The sequence below is a fragment of the Ochlerotatus camptorhynchus genome, unplaced genomic scaffold (assembly GCF_037179485.1).
Source record: "Ochlerotatus camptorhynchus isolate MF236.1 unplaced genomic scaffold, CSIRO-AGI_Acam_v1.1 ptg000252l, whole genome shotgun sequence".
Lineage (NCBI taxonomy): Eukaryota > Metazoa > Arthropoda > Insecta > Diptera > Culicidae > Ochlerotatus > Ochlerotatus camptorhynchus.
Genome location: NW_027040742.1, coordinates 94,775 through 109,863, shown reverse-complemented (window position 1 = coordinate 109,863; position 15,089 = coordinate 94,775). Strand labels below are relative to the sequence as shown.

Below are 15,089 nucleotides of genomic sequence, written 5' to 3'. Positions count from 1 at the left end.
CTCGAAAGTTGAATTAATCTAGGGGTTTCTAATGCGTCAAAAAGACACACTGCAATCCGGCTGCGCAACCGATACGGCTCCATCATATGCCGTATGGCAAAACCACAGTGACTGCACAACCAGGCCGCAGCGCGGATGGGAACATAAGAACCCACTGAGCCAACCACCATCTTGGTAAGTCGAGACATTTTTGGACTCGAAAAAATCCTAGACCGGACCGGAAATCGAACCCAGCCACCTACAACATGGCCTTGCTTTATAGCTGCGCCATTACCGACTGAGCTAAGAGAGACAACAGATGACATAGACATGGCTCCTGAATACACTTGGAAATTTACTGTAAAGGATTACCCTGACCGACTGACCGACGGAATGTATAAACTACTTTGTGCAAATCGAAAAAGTTGATTTTTTTTCGAAAAAATCTTTAAAAAAATAAAAAGATTATCACTTACTAACTCACGGGAAATTACCGTTACGAACAAAAAGAAGATGTGATCCTTTGTGCATGTCATCAAAAAAATAACACCACCTCTCAATACCTGTTTTTTTTTTTCTGAACGTTTTAACTAAAATGAAATCTATTACGCATGTTATGCCAATACTACCAATGTTTAAGTCCCTGAAATGTATACCTTTACCATTTCTAACAAAAACATTATAGCTATTGGTTGCTAAATATGGGCTAATAGTCTCAAGCTCGTCGTAATAAATAAACTGTTTTTTTTTTATTCTCGTACTTCCAAAATTGACTAGCTCACATCAATTAGCTATTTTTACAAAAAATCCAGTTGGTACCTAAATAAGCAATGATGAGATCACACTTGAATTTTATCGTAACACAAGAAACACCCAAAAGAATCAACTTTCAAGACTTCATCACTAAAATATACGAATGAATTTCCATTTACAGAATCATCTAGATCCACCACTTGTAGCGGCTTCACGTGACGGTGAAGAATTATGTGTTGTACCATCGACATTTGCTTCGGCAAACTTTTCTCTTTGAGCGTTGATTTCGTTCACAATATTGATCACAAGAGGATGGGAGAATTTACCCTTGGTTGAGTCGAAGAACTCTTGATGCTTCAACGGACAATTATCACGTTTCTCGTACTCGAATGCTTGCATGACCATATCGAGGCGATCCAGATCTTTCACGAACTTTGCCTCAGCTGTTTTTCCTTCCTCATACTCCTGTGAATGACAAAAAATTACATCAAGCAATTAATAGAAGTGTTTTAACTAGACCAACAGTGTTAAACCTTTTGAACACAGTTAATAACTTGAAAAGGGATAAAACAGGACGACGTAGGAGAACGATGAACACTGTGTCTAATTCAGACATTGATAATTGACGAGCGAGAATCACCCTGACCAGGGTTGTTGGTTGTTGAAGACGTTAAGGCCGTTAACGTCTTCAATGTGAATTTGCATTGGAGATACACGGAGGGCACATTCGTAAAGTTAAGATAACAATCCAAATAATTACTTTCACATGAACAAAGATTGTTGTTTAAAAAACCTAGAGTTATTCCAACATTAATTTAATCGTCAACTTAATCATACCTACCTAATAGATACAACTGTTCAACTTATACTTATTTCAAATCAACAACCGTCAAATGTAACTTATTTATATCATTTGGTAAATCCTCAAACTTTTAACTTGTGAGGCGTAGAGTAGGCGATAAGATAGCTGGCTCTCACGCAGAGAAACACAGTTCAAATCCAAATTTTGCAGTGATGTTTTTGAGGACGGTAAAGTATCAAAAAGAACATCCTAAATATGTCGATAATGAAGAGCAATTCGTTTAATAAACATTGTAAAATACTGTTTTCCCAACAATAGTTTACTTGAATCAACGAAAGTATAGTTTTATTTAGAAGTTTGGCGTTAGCTCACCTACTGAAAAATATGATTGCGTCAACTATGGATTATTGTTGTTACCCTCTCACTCAAAAAATTTCACACGTTGGATCGAAGTGTTTAAACACTTGATTTTCTAAATGCATTCATCAAATGCATCACATTTACTTTAAGTGTATTTCACCTTGGTTCAATGTGTTATACAAGTTAATTTATAGTGTTTCAAACTTTGAAATGTTGAAAATCTTTCACTATCTATTCAAGTGTATTGCACATTGAATCACGCTACTGTTCAAAACAGATGGATTGAAAGTGTTTTGCATTTCAATACGATGTGAATTGCTTGCTCAGAAAGGTAAACATCGATAACAAGAGTTGTGACTTTATCCTATCAACCTGCCTCATATATGAGAACAACCGTGGCACAGTGAGATCGAACGAAGACTCCGGCAGCAGCATACCCCAACAGTCCATGATCGAATCCCAAATCAGACCCATTAAAAATATATGTGAAAGCTCTGGCCTCTGGCAGTTTTGTTTATATATTTGTCGATTCATTTTTAGAGTCGGTAAAGTAGAATTCGATAAAGTAGAATATTGAACTATGGTGTGCAAAGCTATTGATATCACCATATGAGGCACATAGAATCCAAGTGTGTCACAATTCAAATCCATAGTGTTCAGGCATGGTTCATAGCATAAGATTCACACATGAAATGGATGTGTTTCACAATATGCGCAAAATTAAGTGTGAGACACATGATGATGACGTGTGTAATTTTTTGAGTGTATATATAGTAAAATCAACTAAAGGGTGATACGGTCAAAATTTGGTCAATATCAACTTGACGTATTTCTTTCAATTTTGCATTTAAAAAACCTGAACACCCCTCATTTTGAAGGTGTGTGGGTGTAGAATGTTGCTCCTATTTTGATTTTGGAATTCACTCTTCAGTTGTCATAATGCCGTCCAAGCAAGAAGAGCAGCGTATCAAAATTTTGCTCGCGCATCGCGAAAATCCGAGCTACTCGCACGCAAAGTTGGCAAAATCGCTAAAAGTTGCCAAATCAACCGTTACAAATGTAATTAAAGTGTTTGGGGAACGTTTGTCGACAGCCAGGAAGTCTGGATCGGGGGGAAATCGAAAACCGGAAGCCGCTGAGACGACAAAGAGAGTTGCCGGTAGTTTCAAGCGAAACCCTAACCTCTCTCTCCGAGATGCCGCAAATAAGCTGGGTGTATCGTCTACAACCGTGCATCGAGCCAAAAAACGAGCCGGACTATCGACTTACAAGAAGGTAGTGACTCCAAATCGCGATGATAAACAAAATACGACGGCCAAAGCGCGATCCCGGAGGCTGTACACGACGATGCTGACGAAGTTTGACTGCGTGGTAATGGACGACGGAACCTACGTCAAAGCCGACTACAAGCAGCTTCCGGGACAGGAGTTTTATACGGCAAAAGGAAGGGGAAAGGTAGCAGATGTTTTCAAGCACATGAAACTGTCAAAGTTCGCAAAGAAATATCTGGTTTGGCAAGCCATCTGTACCTGTGGCTTGAAAAGCAGCATTTTCATAGCTTCCGGGACTGTTAACCAAGAAATTTACGTGAAAGAGTGTTTGAATAAACGTCTGCTGCCTTTCCTGAAGAAACACGGTTGTTCCGTACTGTTTTGGCCGGATTTGGCATCTTGCCATTACGGTAAAAAGGCCATGGAGTGGTATGCCGCCAACAACGTGCAGGTGGTTCCCAAGGACAAGAACCCTCCCAACACGCCAGAGCTCCGCCCAATTGAGAAATACTGGGCTATTGTCAAGCGGAACCTAAAGAAGACCAAAAAAACTGCTAAGGGCGAGCAGCAGTTCAAGGCAAACTGGCTTTCTGCGGCGAAGAAGGTGGACAAGGTGGCTGTACAAAATCTGATGGCAGAGGTCAAGCGTAAGGCCCGGCAATTCGGATTTGGAAAAGCGGAAGCCTAACTGAATATTTTTCCTGAATTTTATACTAATTGAACTTGAAAAAGAAATTTAATTTGATTTTTTAAATAAACGATTTCACCGATTTACACGCGTTTTCCCTTGACCAAATTTTGACCGTATCACCCTTTATAATTTCGAGTTATCTCTAAAACAATTGAATCATTTTTGCGGTCAAAATAACTATATTTATTTTGATCGCAAAAATAATTCAGAAACTCACAAACCCATCATGCGCATTTTTCATGTTTCTAAAAAATAAAACAAATGGTTTACGGATCCCATAAATTTGTTCTCAAAAAATAAGTATGAATTGAACAAGCACGGTACAATTCTAACTTTCACTTCTAACGCAATCTGCACTCTTTCGTCTACCTCGATTTTTAAACAAACATTTTACTAAGTTGATATTGAGGCACAGAGAAAAATGTTCAAATTCAAAGATTTAGACAAATTTTGATAATTTTAGGGCAGTCAATTTTAAAGATCTAGCGATGATTAAAGATGAAGCGATTTAGCAACGAGAAGACCTGCAGTCTAGAATTAAATGTAAGTTAGCCATGGGCATTTTAATAAAAAAAAAAAACGTTATGAAATGCACAAATCGATAGGAAATAACTCTCATAATCTTCTACAATAAACACTTTTTTCAATTTTCCATAATAAACTGTTGAAAAATTTACAAATAAAAAGTGATATTTTTATCACTGCTTTCATGAAATAAACGTTCTCTCCAAACTCAGTCGTCATAATCGAGTACCATTTGGTTGCACATCGTGCTGCTTGAATCTAAAAAGTTATAAAATAGCGCTGCCAAAATTTAACTTTTAGTCGGTTAGAAATAACCACGCTCGGATAGCAGGGTTATTCGATAACTCATCTGTCACTTTTCACCACGAGTTAAATTTAAATCATCCATTGGGACAACGCCTTGGAAGTCACATTAGGGACCATCCCAAAATGACGTAGAATGTTTTGACCAATTAACCCCCCCCCCATCCCCTCGTAGCGTGTTATGCTATACATAATAACACAGTAAACAGACGTCCAACTTCCACCAGAAACTTGTGTAAATATTAGTGGGAACGTCGCCGTTACGTAGCGCTAGCATCTCCTGATTTCCTGTGTAAATTTTTCACTTTCGACCAATTTGGCGCTAGTATCGATAAATTTTCGGTTGAAAATTACCACTCGGCGCTACCGGCACTTAGTGTCTATAAGTTGTGCAACGCCAGCGCCATCATGTTGTCAAAGAGGGTTTTTAAGTGGGGAAGTCGGCGTTGGTGGCGCTTAAGTCGAATAGGAATCTTTACACAAGTGTTTACAGAAATTTGATTCGAGCCTCAACGTCTGTTCTCTGTGCTAATAATACATAGCCGGTCACTACTTCTGAAACCCCTATTCCCCTCAACTACTTCGTTATTTATGAAAGTTTCCTAAGCATTGGGCAACAGTGAAAATCAGCAGCACACACACAAAATGGGTTGGACATTTATGCGAAATGTCGGTATTGATCGTGAATATCTCGGGATCAGAACATTTTAGCTAGAAATCCCTCTAATTAATTCTCGGTACATCTTTAGCTATTGATTGAATTAAAAATAAAAATACTGAATCCATTATTTTGCATAAGAAAGCAGGGTATTTCGGTGGTGGGAAAAAAAAGGATTTCCCTACACAGATTACAGGTTTCTGTACCAAGCACTGGAATTATCAGACGGTACCTCTATTTATGATTTTAGATAAGCAATGAAAGTCCATCCTTGGAAAATTATGCCATAGAACGGTTTATAAAATCCCATATTTTTTGCTGATGGGGGCGAGGCATAGCAAGCCGTTCGATTGCAAAATTCTCCAAGTAGAAGGGACTTACAATTCTTATCTCTTAGCATAAATAGAGGTACCATCTAGTTAGTGCTAGGTGCTTAAATTCGACAGTGAGCGTTCAAAAGGTTCTACTTGCAATGATCGATTCTCTTCATCGATTTTCTCTTTACATTGCTACAGCTTAGCGAAAAAAATCAAACTGAACATTGCATTTGGTCCTAATTAACATTGACAAGATTCTCTTCGTCGACTTTCTCATTGTATCCCCACGGCCATGTTAAGACATTCCCAGGTATTTTCAGCTCACAGATCGATAAAAGACGGGACCTCCCTTATCTCAGTTGGTAAAGGCGCAGCTACAAAGCAAGACCATGCTGGATGTGGCTGGGTTCGATTCCCGGCCCGGTTTAGTAATTTTTCGGGTTGGAAAATGTCTCGACTTCCCTGGGCATAGAAGTATGATTGGACTTACCACAAAATTATACTAATCCAAAAATGGTACAGGCATCAAAAGCTCTCAATTAATATATATATAACTGTGGAAGTGCATCTAGAACACTAAGTTGAGAGCACGCAATAAGCTAATATGCGATATGCAATAAGCTTGAAATGCGAAGAAAAAAAAAATCGATAAAAGAAGTTTTTATCTAGCATCTAATACGACAAACACAACAAGAAACGGTTATATGCTCAAGTTATTAACGAAAAAGAAAGTCGACGAAGAGAATCGATCAATGTTAGCTTGAATATTAGGGTAACCAACTGATTTTGGACCCCTAGAGGAAGTGAGATCACGTTTATGTCAAAATAATATTATTTGTTTATTATTATTATGTACACTGGAGTCGCTTTTTACGCGGTTTTTTTTTACACGGTTTTTTTTTACGCGGTTTTTTTTTACGCGGATTTCGGAATTTACGCGGTTTTTTTTTACGCGGATTCCGGAATTTACGCGGTTTTTTTTTTACGCGGATTTTGGTTTTTTTTTTACGCGGATTTCAGAATTTACGCGGTATATCGCTTTTTACGCGGTTTTTTCTTACACGGTCTTTTTTTACGCGGTTTTTTTTTACGCGGATTTCGGAATTTACGCGGTTTTTTTTACGCGGATTCCGGAATTTACGCGGTTTTTTTTTACGCGGTTTTTTTTACGCGGGACGTATCACCCGCGTAAAAAGCGACTCCAGTGTAATTTACATGCGGTTGTGTTCGAAAGCTACTCATCTTGTAAGTAAAATGTAACTAGATGTTTTATTTATTGATATATACTCGAAAAATAATTCTTTTCACATCATGATATTCACATATTTTGGACCCTTCCACTTGATTTTGGACAGTGTCCATAATATATTTTGGACACACTGAATGGAAACGAATATACTTTGGACATGCTGAAGTTCTTTCAACCTATGAGCCTAAAATTAATTACGACGGTCACTTCTTCCTATCTCGCATTAGTTAGGTCCGTCTAGGTGGGAAAATTTTCAAAGAAGGTGCCGTAAAACGGGGTGAAATTGATCAGCGGGGTGAATTTGATCGCTGAGTTTGCCCAATATTGTACTTATGCATAATATTTTTACAATGTATACAAAGATACATTCGTACGCTTAGTAACGAAAAACATGTTACACATGAAAAAATATCACGAGAAATTTCAGCGATCAATTTTGCCCCGCTGATCAATTACACCCCGTTTTACGGTATGCATAAAAGTTAACCCCCCGTTACTCGCGCTGTTGTACTTTGTACAACACACATGAGTTTTCCATTGCCATTTTGTTGCTGCTAATCGATCTAGACCAACTTGTATTCCTCAAAAAACTTGTTTTGAACTAAAAAAGCTAAACTTTGATTACAATTAACCCCCAAAATGCGGATAATAGAGAAAATGTAAATGGAAACCGCGTAAACGGTGTCCATACTACGTGGGATTGACATAATTGGTTACAACATGGAATATCTCGAGATCCTGACCAGATAGAAAGTTACTGTCTTCGGCAAAGTTGTTCAGGAGGTCAAAGCCTATTTCTTAGTGTACAATAGTTCAGAATTATCTCACTTCGTGGTGCTAGCATACATGTGAAATTCTCGTGTATAAAATATCTCTAGATCCTGACCAGATAGAAAGTAAATGCCTTCAGCAAAGTTGTTCAGAAAGTCAAGCTCTTTTCGTTGGTGGAGTAGTTCAGAAATTTCACACTACGAGGCGCTAGTATATACGTGTAATTCTCGCATATACAATAACTCGAGTTCTTGACCAGCTAGAAAGTTACTGTATTGGGCAAACTTGTTCAGGGGGTCAAGACTTTTCGACTGGTAGACAGTAGTTCAGAATTTTCTCACCACGTGGCGTTTGTATACATATACACTTCTCGCATATGATATATCTCGAGATCCTGACCAAATAGAAAGTTACTGTCTTTGAAAAAGTTGTTCAGGATGTCAAAGCCTATTGCTTGGTGTAGAATAGTTCAGAATTTTCTCACTATGTAGTTCTAGTATACACGTTAAATTCTTTCATATAAAATATCTAGAGAGCATGACAAGATAGAATGTTACTGTCTTGGGCAAAGTTGTTCAGGGGATCAAGGCCTTTTGGCTAGTGGACGGTAGTTCAGAATATTTCACTTCATGGTACTAGTATATACGTGCAATTCTCGCATATGATATATCTCAAGACCTGCTAAAAATGTACTGTAATCGGCAAAGTTGTCCAGGAGATCAAACCCTATCGTTGGTGGAAAGTACATAATTTTCTCACTAGGTGACGTTGAAAGACACGTGAAATCCTAGCATATAAAATATCTCTGAATGACCCGCATACTAGTGCCCCGTAAAGGGAAAATTCTGAATTACTATGCACCAACGAAAAGATCCTAACATCCTGAACAACTTTGCCGAAGACAGTAACTTTCTGTCTGGTCAGGATCTAGAGATATTTTATATGCGTGAATTCCTCATGTATACTAGCGTTGCAAAGTGAGAAAACTCTAAACTTAAGTCCACCAGCAAAAAGGCCTTGACTTCCTGAACAACTTTGCCGAAGACAGTAACTTTTTATATGATCAGGATTTCGAGATATTTTATATGAGAATTTCACGTATATACTAGCACCATATAGTGAAAAAATTCTGAACTATAGGCTTTGAACTCCTGAACAACTTTTTCGAAGACAGTAACTTTCTATCTGGTCAGGATTTCGAGATATATCACATGCGAGAACTTCACATGTTCATGTATACTACTCCACCGTAGAAGACAGTCTCAAACACAAAATTTAAAAAATTGTATGGACCGTAGACATCTGCCAAGCGCTCCCACCCCCCTAAAGCGTCTACGTAGTTTATGAACAGCCCCTTAGTTAAATGCGTTTGGGAGATAGGAAAACTTTTGTGGAAAACTAGGAACTAGGAAAACTAGGAAAACTCAGAGTGGACCACTCTACACGCTAAGATCAGTTTACCTAGACGCTACAAAGAGATTACCGAGATTGGCCGTAAATTGCACAAACTCACATATGGGTAATTTTTTTTAACCCAAATATGGGTTCTTATGAACCATAAATGATTTATTTTTAAGCAAATTTGACTTAAATTTACCCATATTTGGGTTAAAAAATTTACCTATATCTGAGTTTGTGCAGTTTACGCCTAATTTGGGTAAAGTAAACCTACATTTGGGTTATCTGATATTAGCGTGTACGTGTTTTGCCGTTTTTCCCATTTTGAATCGCCTGATAAACAAGAAATATATTTAAAAACAATTTAATAAGAAATCTGAGATAATAGCACGATCGACCAACCGGAATTTTTTTTTGTCGCTCTTTTGATGATTCTCATTTGATAAGTGTCCAAAATAAGTTGGTAACATTTTTTTACGATCTTTTTTGGACACTTTTTATTTAATACTTTTTAAGTAAAATCTTAAGGTGAAATCTTTATAAACACGTGAAATACATCTTCCAAAGTCAGATAAACTGATTTGATAAAAAAAATCATTGAATTGTATATTTTAGACCAAATTTAAAACAAGTACACTAACGCCGATTCCTCTTGACAAACGTCGAAACATGAAACTTTTTCGATAACATTTTCTAAAACTGCATAAATTGAGCAATTGTAAGCAATTTGAGGTGAACTAATGATCTTGAGACATAGCAAGTAATTGAAAGAATGTAATTACAACATCAACCCAGATGAATTTGAAGAAACTAGACAGTAAGCGAGGAAAATATATGAAAAGGGTCCAAAATATGTAGGGGTCCAATTCAAGTTGGTTACCCTATTTGATTTTTTTTTCAATGTAGTGCTATAACAGGTTGTATTGGCTATCAAAAGCAACAGCACACGCACCGAGAAATGTTAATCTAAGCGAGTTATTAACAAAAGAGATTTTGCTCACCATACCAGTTGATATTTATGATGAATTATTGACTATTTTGGCACGGCAACGCACGCTACCAACGAATTTTACCAATACTTTTAAAAAGTGATGATTTAGGACTACAAGCAGAAGAAGCAAAAGCAAATCGAGTGATGGTTAGTTGCCTCTTAAAATAAGTTACAATAAAGTTTGCATGTTTTGTTATATAGCGGCGCCGGTGGTGTAGTGGTAAGCGTGATTACCTCTCACCCCAGCAGGCCTGGGTTCAATCCCAGTCGGCGCCGCCGGGATGTTCTGAGTCGATAGATAGGGTCCAGGTGTGGGAGCCTGCCTCCCTGGCGTCGGTAACATTGGTGCTCAGCATGGAAAACAAATCAAGGAAATGTTTTGTTATATCTACTAAAAATATCGTTAGTAAAAAAGCAGTACAGTAACTGGACTTACTGGATGACGGAATTTCAAAATTGGACTGACATGCGATTACAGTGACCTCTCTACAACTCGATATTGAATACCATCGAGTTAAAGAAATATTGTCGTTACAGCCGAAACTCTAGAGGCACACAATCCTTAACTCCGACGCACGCGAAGGACTGTAATTAAATTAATTCCATTTACTGCTGTCGGACGCTGTCTTGCTCGTGTAGAGCACATAAAGGATCTCGGCGTTACCTTGGACTGCAGACTCACTTTCAGAATCCACTACAATAACATCATCTCCAGAGCTAATCGACAATTGGGCTTTATTTTCAAAATTGCCGACGAGTTTCGTGACCCGCTATGCCTCAGGTCACTTTACTGCTCGCTTGTGCGGTCCTTATTGGAGTCAAGTTCAGTTGTTTGGTGCCCTTTCCATGCTAGCTCTATCACTATATAATTGAATCCCTTGAACGCAAGTTTGTGAGATATGCTCTTCGTTTCCTCAACTGGCGTGACCCAACGAACTTGCCACCGTACGAGGAGCGTTGCCGTCTCCTGGGAATCGAGCCATTAGGGGTGAGACGGACGGTCGCTCAAGCTATGTTCGCTGGAAAGCTGCTTACGAGTGACATTGACTGTCCAACACTGCTGTCACAGCTAAATATGTATGCCCCTGAGAGGTCTCTTCGTCAACGCGACTTTCTGTTTTTGGAACCACGAAGCCGGAATTATACACAACACGAGCCAATTCGACCAATCAGCCGGCAATTCAACAACTTTTTGATATGTTCGACTTCAATGTATCAGCTGACGTGTTTCGTCATCGGCTACTTGGCCTTTTCCGTACCGTTGACCGTAACTATTTCGTTTAAGTTTTATTCATTTAGACAATAATTGTCAGTTGAATTTTTCAATAAACAATAAACAATAAACAATTACATTAATTACATCAGTGATGGCCAAAGGCCAAAGTGCGGCCCACGGGTCGTACGTGGTGCTTGGGTCTCTGATACAACAACCTCAGCTTGATTTTATTTTTGCATTGCGAATTTATGGCCGAAATGATTGGGAAATACGCGAAATTAAACTTAAAATATGACAATCGAACAAAGTTACTGTAGCTGTAACAGCTTTTCAAAAACAGAGCTTGAGATCCACTGAACTAATTACACAGTGCAGAACATTAACTACTTTTTAAGTCGATTAATTACAGTCGGAATTTCGTAATTAAAGTGCATTATTACATTTTCAAAACTGTTAATTACATTAAGTAAGGATTATTAATTTAATTACCTTCAGTACTGCTTCAAAACGCATGAATTACTTTATGTATTGCTTGATAGGACATACTGCCTTCATGTTGTCTATCAATTCTAACTTAAAAATTTAACGCCGTATATCAGCGTTATATTGCAAAAGGGCTCTTATCGGGTTATTAACCTGCTTGATGGCTTCTTGGATAGTATTATCACATTATATGAAAGTAGAAGCCAATTGATAGCGTTTACTCAAAATTGACGAAAATCTATATGAGACGCGACTGCAGGCAGTATGGGTACCATGTAGGTATACAAATTCTACAGACTTTTTCAAAACTATTAAAATGTATGTAGAATCCACCCAGATCGATCGAAACTAAACCTACCCAAAAATGCGTAAACTATGTTGGGAGTGACAAGTTGATAAAATTGTCTCTAGTCTAGTCTCTAGTCACTCCCATCTCACTTTACGCATTTTTGGGTAGGGTTAGTTTAGATCGATCTTGGAGAATTCTATCCAAATTTGGCAGTTTTGAGAAAGCGTGTACATGACCACCAATTTTGCAATTTTAGCCATACAAATTAATGGGATTTTACGGTTACACGGTAATAATTGAATTGGTCGCGTGTCGTGTCTACTCTGGCGGCAACCTTAGTTTGTAAACCCATGTATCTTTTAAAAATCCGGGTAATCATTTTCGGGTTCGAGGTAATAGGTTGATACAAAATCAATGATCGATATTCATTAGTACTTACATTGAACAGCTCCAGCAACTTTTCCTTGCTTGGACCAAGCAGTTCCGCAATTTCCGACATCGCCGAAAACTCTCGCAGTAATTTTTCTTCTCTGGAGATTCCACAATAGGGCGTTATGTCACCAACGATGCTCTCGGCAAGGTCATGTACCAGAGCTGAAATAATAGATTATTGATCAAACATTTTGAAAAAAAAAATACTGTCTACATCGCATAATCTTAACCATACCCAATTCCATAACATGTACCCTGTCCAGACCCTGGCTACCATCGAGCAGGAAAGACATCATTCCCATCCGGTACATATGGCCCGAAATAGTCTCACAGTCTTTTACATTACGTAGCACCCATCCGGTTCGCTTGATGTGCTGCAAATGAAGGAATAAATTAATTACATTCTATCGCTTACCATTAAAAAGCTGCAAATATGAAATCATCTGATACTGTCAGCGTCAGCAACAGCTGTTCATAAACGTGACGTATAAATTTCAAGGTTACATACATATGCACAACTCAAAGTTATATAGTCAGTTGGCAAAATTTATTCGCGATAATAAAATGAATACCACTTGATTACGTAACTGAGCAAAATGATCTATTTGAATAATTATAATCAAAACTTATTACTAGAGATTACATTAAGAAAAAAAAATAGGTTAGTTACGGAATTATTACCTTAAGGTTTCCAACCAGCTCCAAAAATTTCACATAGTCTCCGTACTTGTTTCCCTGGTTAGCTTCGTCGCTTCCAAGATGGCCATTTGTCGTGGCCTGATGCATCACTCTGCTCACGTGAGTTTCCCGTAACGTTACTAATTTGGATAATTTTGTGCACAGATCAAACGAATGTTTCTTCAGTTTGGTCGATAACCTATAAATAGTAAGCATCTTTATGCTCGAAGTTGTATACCAGTGAAACTGTGGCCATCACTCTCACCAAAAGCAAAACACAGGTCGAGTAACGTCACAGCTTAGAACTACCTCTCTTGGAGCTATTAACCGAACTAACGGTAAATACACCAAATCCAATAAGAATTTACACGCTGAGAATCTTTCCCCAAATTTAAGAAATCAATTTATGTACACGCTATTTCCAGTCCACCCAAATTTGGGTAGAATCCACTCAGATCTGTCAGTACTGAACCTACCCAAAAAAGCAGTGCCAACATTTCAAAGGGGCGTAATTGCTTTTGTAAACAATTACTTTAGCCGTCAATTTCGTGCGAATAAAATCTTACTTCTCCAAAATTACAATGCTAGCTGGTAGAGGAAACATTCCTCCACCTGCTGACTTCCGTTAAGTTAGCCACCAAAAAAAAAATGGTGGTTGGTGACGCGCCACCTACATTTCAAAGTAGAAAACAACATTAAAAATTGGTGGCTAACTTATTGCACGGTGGGCCCGTCAGATTATGTAAAAAAAAAACATTTTGAAAGGAGGTGATATGATTTACAGTATCCCCTCGCTAATTAAACCGATGAATCGATAATCCGACAACACGATCTCTTATGACACATTCTACGTGACGATACAATACGGTACGATACGTTAACGGTTTTCTTTCGACCTGTATTTTAATCAATTGATTCAATTGAAAATTAACCCCCAATTATGATTGCATATTTGGAAAGTGCGAATTTCTTATAAGAATTGATCAAGAAAATCTTATTTGAGTAGCTCATAACGTTTTGGTAAGGAGTTGTTGAGTAGATGTAGTTGAGTAGTGCAAAACGTTCTAACGTCACGTAAGGGTCAGTTCAAACTTTACGTAACGCAAGAGGGGGTGGGGGTAGTTTGGCAACGCGTTACCCGCCATGTATTAGGTATAGGAAGTAGCATTATGAGGAGGTGAGGGTTATGCCTTGTTCAGACTACAGAGCTATAACATGTTATAGCGCTGTCTTGATGGTGGTTTCTGTGTTCCAATTATTTGACAACCGTTATAACATGTTATAATTCTCCAGTCTGGACAGCGTTTTACTCAAAAACACGATTTTTTGTGTTAGGTAATATTTGAACAAGCCCTAATATACCCACTCACAAAATCATTTTTAACAACTTCACCAGTGACAAAAGTCACTTCGACTATCGGAATAACCCCCTCTATGTTCACGCATAACGCAGAAAAAATTATCGTTGGAACGAAAATATTTGAGGTAAATTTAAACGTAAACTCAGTTTGTTCTGGCCACAAAAATAAGCAAGGTTTATTTCAAACGTATTCCATGTTTGAAGGCATGTGATAATAATGTTTAAAATAAAAATAATTTTACTTTTATTTTAAAAAATATTCGTGTTGAAAATAAACGTGAATATTTTTGTTTGGTTTGACAACTATGCGAACAAAAATAAATATGCGACTTAATATGTTTATTTTAAACAACTTCTCATATTTGAAAGAAACATACTTCATTTTAAATTATACCTATTAGTATTTGAATCCAAGATAAAGCAAAAAATGGATTGCAAAGAGATAAAAAAAAAACGATCTGCAGACAGGGCATCTAAACTCCTGCTCTTTTTCGGGTGCGATTAAAGGTGGGCTGTGGATATTGGGATCCTGGTCCGAGATGCGGGGACCCGTCGGGGTGAGT

The 15,089-nt window shown here is 37.9% G+C and overlaps 1 protein-coding gene across 2 annotated transcripts; it reads right to left on the bottom strand.

Moving 5' to 3' along the window:
* Positions 1–546: 546 nt before the first annotated feature.
* LOC135704960 (5'-deoxynucleotidase HDDC2) lies at positions 547–13,508 on the bottom strand. 2 transcript variants are annotated; one of them, XM_065226497.1, is made up of 5 exons: positions 13,432–13,508; positions 13,170–13,365; positions 12,724–12,862; positions 12,496–12,650; positions 547–1,197 (listed from the first exon to the last, which is right to left on the bottom strand). In XM_065226497.1, exons 2-5 carry the CDS (start codon positions 13,272–13,274, stop codon positions 916–918), a joined length of 681 nt encoding a protein of 226 aa, XP_065082569.1. In that variant the 5' UTR covers positions 13,275–13,365; positions 13,432–13,508; the 3' UTR covers positions 547–915. The 2 variants fall into 2 exon arrangements, with proteins under 2 accessions (XP_065082569.1, XP_065082568.1); XM_065226496.1 differs by having other exon boundaries at positions 549–1,197; positions 13,170–13,456.
* Positions 13,509–15,089: the final 1,581 nt, after the last annotated feature.

Coding starts and splice junctions, on each gene's coding strand:
- LOC135704960 (XM_065226496.1), bottom strand. CDS start 13,382: ATGCTTACTATTTATAGGTTATCGACCAAACTGAAGAAACATTCGTTT. Junction 12,863..13,169: donor AGCTGGTTGGAAACCTTAAG/GTAATAATTCCG, acceptor CTTCATTTGCAG/CACATCAAGCGAACCGGATG. Junction 1,198..12,495: donor AGTTGCTGGAGCTGTTCAAT/GTAAGTACTAAT, acceptor TGTCATTCACAG/GAGTATGAGGAAGGAAAAAC.